At 42.0% G+C, this 3,233-nt stretch overlaps 1 protein-coding gene across 1 annotated transcript; it reads left to right on the top strand.

Annotated features, from left to right (window-relative positions):
* The first annotated feature begins 826 nt into the window (after positions 1-826).
* Positions 827-2,090, top strand: LOC121999850 (VQ motif-containing protein 4-like). The gene is made up of 2 exons (XM_042554484.1): positions 827-1,067; positions 1,173-2,090. The coding sequence occupies exon 2, from the start codon at positions 1,247-1,249 to the stop codon at positions 1,946-1,948; it is 702 nt and encodes a 233-aa protein (XP_042410418.1). The 5' UTR covers positions 827-1,067; positions 1,173-1,246; the 3' UTR covers positions 1,949-2,090.
* Positions 2,091-3,233: the final 1,143 nt, after the last annotated feature.

Genomic DNA, 3,233 nt, shown 5'->3' with positions numbered 1-3,233 from the left:
GTTACGTAATTAAGGATCTTATATCGCACATCTTGTGTATATCCAAAAAAAAAAATCGGTTTGAAATATTTTTTTATATTTAATACTATAAGACAATGCAAATTTCTAAAAGGCATATAGTTAAAAATATAAATAAAAAAAAATTAGAAACATCTACTACAGTGAGGCATGATAACGTCCCCAGTACTTCATCCGCCGCATAATATATATAAAGAAATTAATAATTAACAATTAAATAAGATTAAAATGATCACGCTTACGTTGTCTTCCGCCTAACTGCGCAAGTCTTCTTCAACGAAGAAACTCTCTCATAGCTCATAAGCTACGCATGGCCAATAAATATTGTATATCATAGATATCTAAATATAAACAATCACTGAAAATATCCAATCTCTAGTAAGTTATAAATTATAAACTCTTGTTTATATTTTATCTTACTCTAACAATAAATAAACCCTTAAAAAAAATAAAATTTTCCATTTCAAATACTCAAGTTCTATATCAAGAATATTTATTTGTAATGGAATTTTAAAATTCTTCAACAAGTGGATCTAAACCAGTAAACCAATAACTCAAGACTAACTATAATTTGGAGTTAAAAATTAGCATGCTCCTAGGAGTTATTTAAGAAAGTTTACAAGAAAAAAAAACAAAAATAATAATATCTGATGCAGGTTCTTAATGGAATGCATGGTCCCATAGAGAGAGAGAGAGAGAGAGAGTAATTTAGGCATTAAATGAGAATTGGTGTTCCAGTCTTAGTTACCTGCCCTGTTTTTCTCGCCCCAATATTTTCCCTACAAAGAAATATTAAAAGCAGAGCAAATCGCAGAGGGAAGCAGATCGCATTGAGGTCTGAGGATGATTTTCTCTTAGCCCAATCGATTGAGTTTGCCTTCTCCCACTGCAACATTGAATAATTAATTTAACCACCATATTGGTGGCGCAGAAGAAGAGCTCGTTAGATTGTGGGGGAATGGGATCCAAAGTAGTTTCTGAATAGGAAGAAGAAAACAGGACCTCGACACTTGGCTTCTTCATCATCGTCTCATAGAATAAAAAATAAAGTAGTTTCTTTTTTTTTTCTTTTTTGTTTTGTTTTGTTTATAAACTCCTGCACTACGATCTTTGCTTTTTCTTGTTCCTTTACTCACTGCTGCGGCCTTTGCCAGCTTCCACCTCACAGTGGCGCGGCTGCGTTCTTCTTCATAAAAGAAGGATTTTTTTTACTCTTCCGCTGGATCCCATGGAAAGGGAAGAGCTCGGAAGCAGTGGCAGCGGCTACAGCTGTGCCAATGGAGCGGCGGCGGCGGCGGCGGTTGCTGCGATGTCACCGGCGGCCCTTCCGACGCCGCTGACTCCCAAAGTATGCGAGGCGGCGCCGTACCCGACGACCTTCGTCCAGGCAGACAGCTCCTCGTTCAAGAAGGTGGTCCAGATGCTCACGGGCTCGGCTGAGACTGCGGCGGCGGCGGCCGGGAAGGGGGCACACCCGGCCCCGGCGGCCAAGGCCACCGGCCCCAAGAAGCCGTCTTTCAAGCTCTACGAGCGGAGGAACAGCCTCAAGAACCTGAAGGTGCTGAGCCCTCTCATGCCGACGTTTCTGTGCTCCAATCTCAATTCCCCCGGCGGCGCCGCTGGATTCTCTCCCCGGAAGAAGCCGGAGATCCTGTCGCCCAGCATGCTGGACTTCCCCTCCTTGGTTCTTAGCCCGGTGACGCCTCTGATCCCGGATCCCTTCAACCGGCCGCCGCCGCCACACCCGAGCTCGGACGCTGCTAAGTGGGCGGAGGACAGGGCCATCGCTGGAAAGGGGTTCTACCTGCACCCGTCGCCCCGGGCCGCGCCCGATGCGGAGCCGCCACGGTTGCTTCCGTTATTCCCAGTGGCGTCGCCGAGGACGGTCTCCTCTGAGTTATCCCTCGCCACACCACACTTCTCTATCTGAGAAGCACAATTCCTAGTAGGTCTAATGTTCAATTACTGCTCTTCTTCTTTAGCTTCAATTGTATGATTTGGCCTTAATTTCCAATCCATGATGGAAATTACCAGCACGAGAAACAATGACCATCTCCTCGCCTTTTAACTAACTGTTCTTCGTAACGTTCAATTCTGCATTCCCATTTGTAGATCACATAGCCTGGTGCATTGGATTTTAATGCAGAAAAGTATGAAAAGAAAATGCTGCTAAAAGAAGAATAAGCCGATATTTGATCGATTACCATGACTAATTTTCTAAAGTTAATCGGCAAGAAGCTTGTGTCTTGTTCCATAAATTTTCACATCTTTTAGGAAGGAAGATGTGACAATTAACTGAGAGAAGAGACATCTTCAGCTTTTGAATGCCTGAAACGCACTTTAACTCCTCCTGCACAGGCATTTATGGACCCTTTTTCTATTGTCACAGGGCAGAGAAATCTATCCCCTTGCCAATTTTTTTACTTTGATGTGAAGTCTTGTTATCTCAAAAGTCTCTTGTCGAACAAGCTTCCCCAGGTTTGCACTGATGGATCTCATCAACCTGAGCATGGCCATGGGACCGTAGCCCCATGATGGAGACTCACGGAACTGGTGGGGAAATAAAAGTCATTTAAAGCTGTAGCCAGTCTTTTATAAGCCCCACGATTCCTAGATGAGTAGGAAATGTCATATCAGTGTGTTGACCACTTCTCGAATTAAAAACAAGATCTATCAAGATCTATCCATCTTTATATATATATATATCTATATTATATACTTTGGGATTTCGCAATTTAATCCGCAGATTATATTATCGAGCAGGAAGAGGAATTTTATTTTAGCAACACAAACTGATGAAGCTGCAAAAGAAATTTAGCAAACTGGGAGTAGATTTTCGTCAAACTCAGCGAAAGCAATCAAGTTCCCAATTCAGAATTTTAAATTAGCCAAATCAAGTAAGAATATGTTCGTTCCTAATGGAAACAAATTGATTGAGCATCTGATCCTCGTCGCCCCACCAAAAAGCCGAAAAAGTTTCATCCCAAACAATCCAATTCCCAATTGGGGACTATACTTTGCAAGCCACTTTGGAGATAAAACATCACGTCCGAGTATTCTCAGATGCATTTTACTATATGGAAATATGCTCTTAATGAAAGAAATAGAAAGAAAAGAAAGTAGTTGACCGTACAGATGCAAAATTGCCGAATGGCATTCTTTTATTCTCAAGAATGGCCATCCATCCGGAGCCAACCATCCAAGAACTCAATTTT

Source organism: Zingiber officinale, chromosome 7A, assembly GCF_018446385.1.
Source record: "Zingiber officinale cultivar Zhangliang chromosome 7A, Zo_v1.1, whole genome shotgun sequence".
Taxonomy (NCBI): Eukaryota; Viridiplantae; Streptophyta; class Magnoliopsida; order Zingiberales; family Zingiberaceae; genus Zingiber; species Zingiber officinale.
This window is presented reverse-complemented; position numbering and strand designations above follow the sequence as displayed.

Coding starts and splice junctions, on each gene's coding strand:
- LOC121999850 (XM_042554484.1), top strand. CDS start 1,247: ATGGAAAGGGAAGAGCTCGGAAGCAGTGGCAGCGGCTACAGCTGTGCC.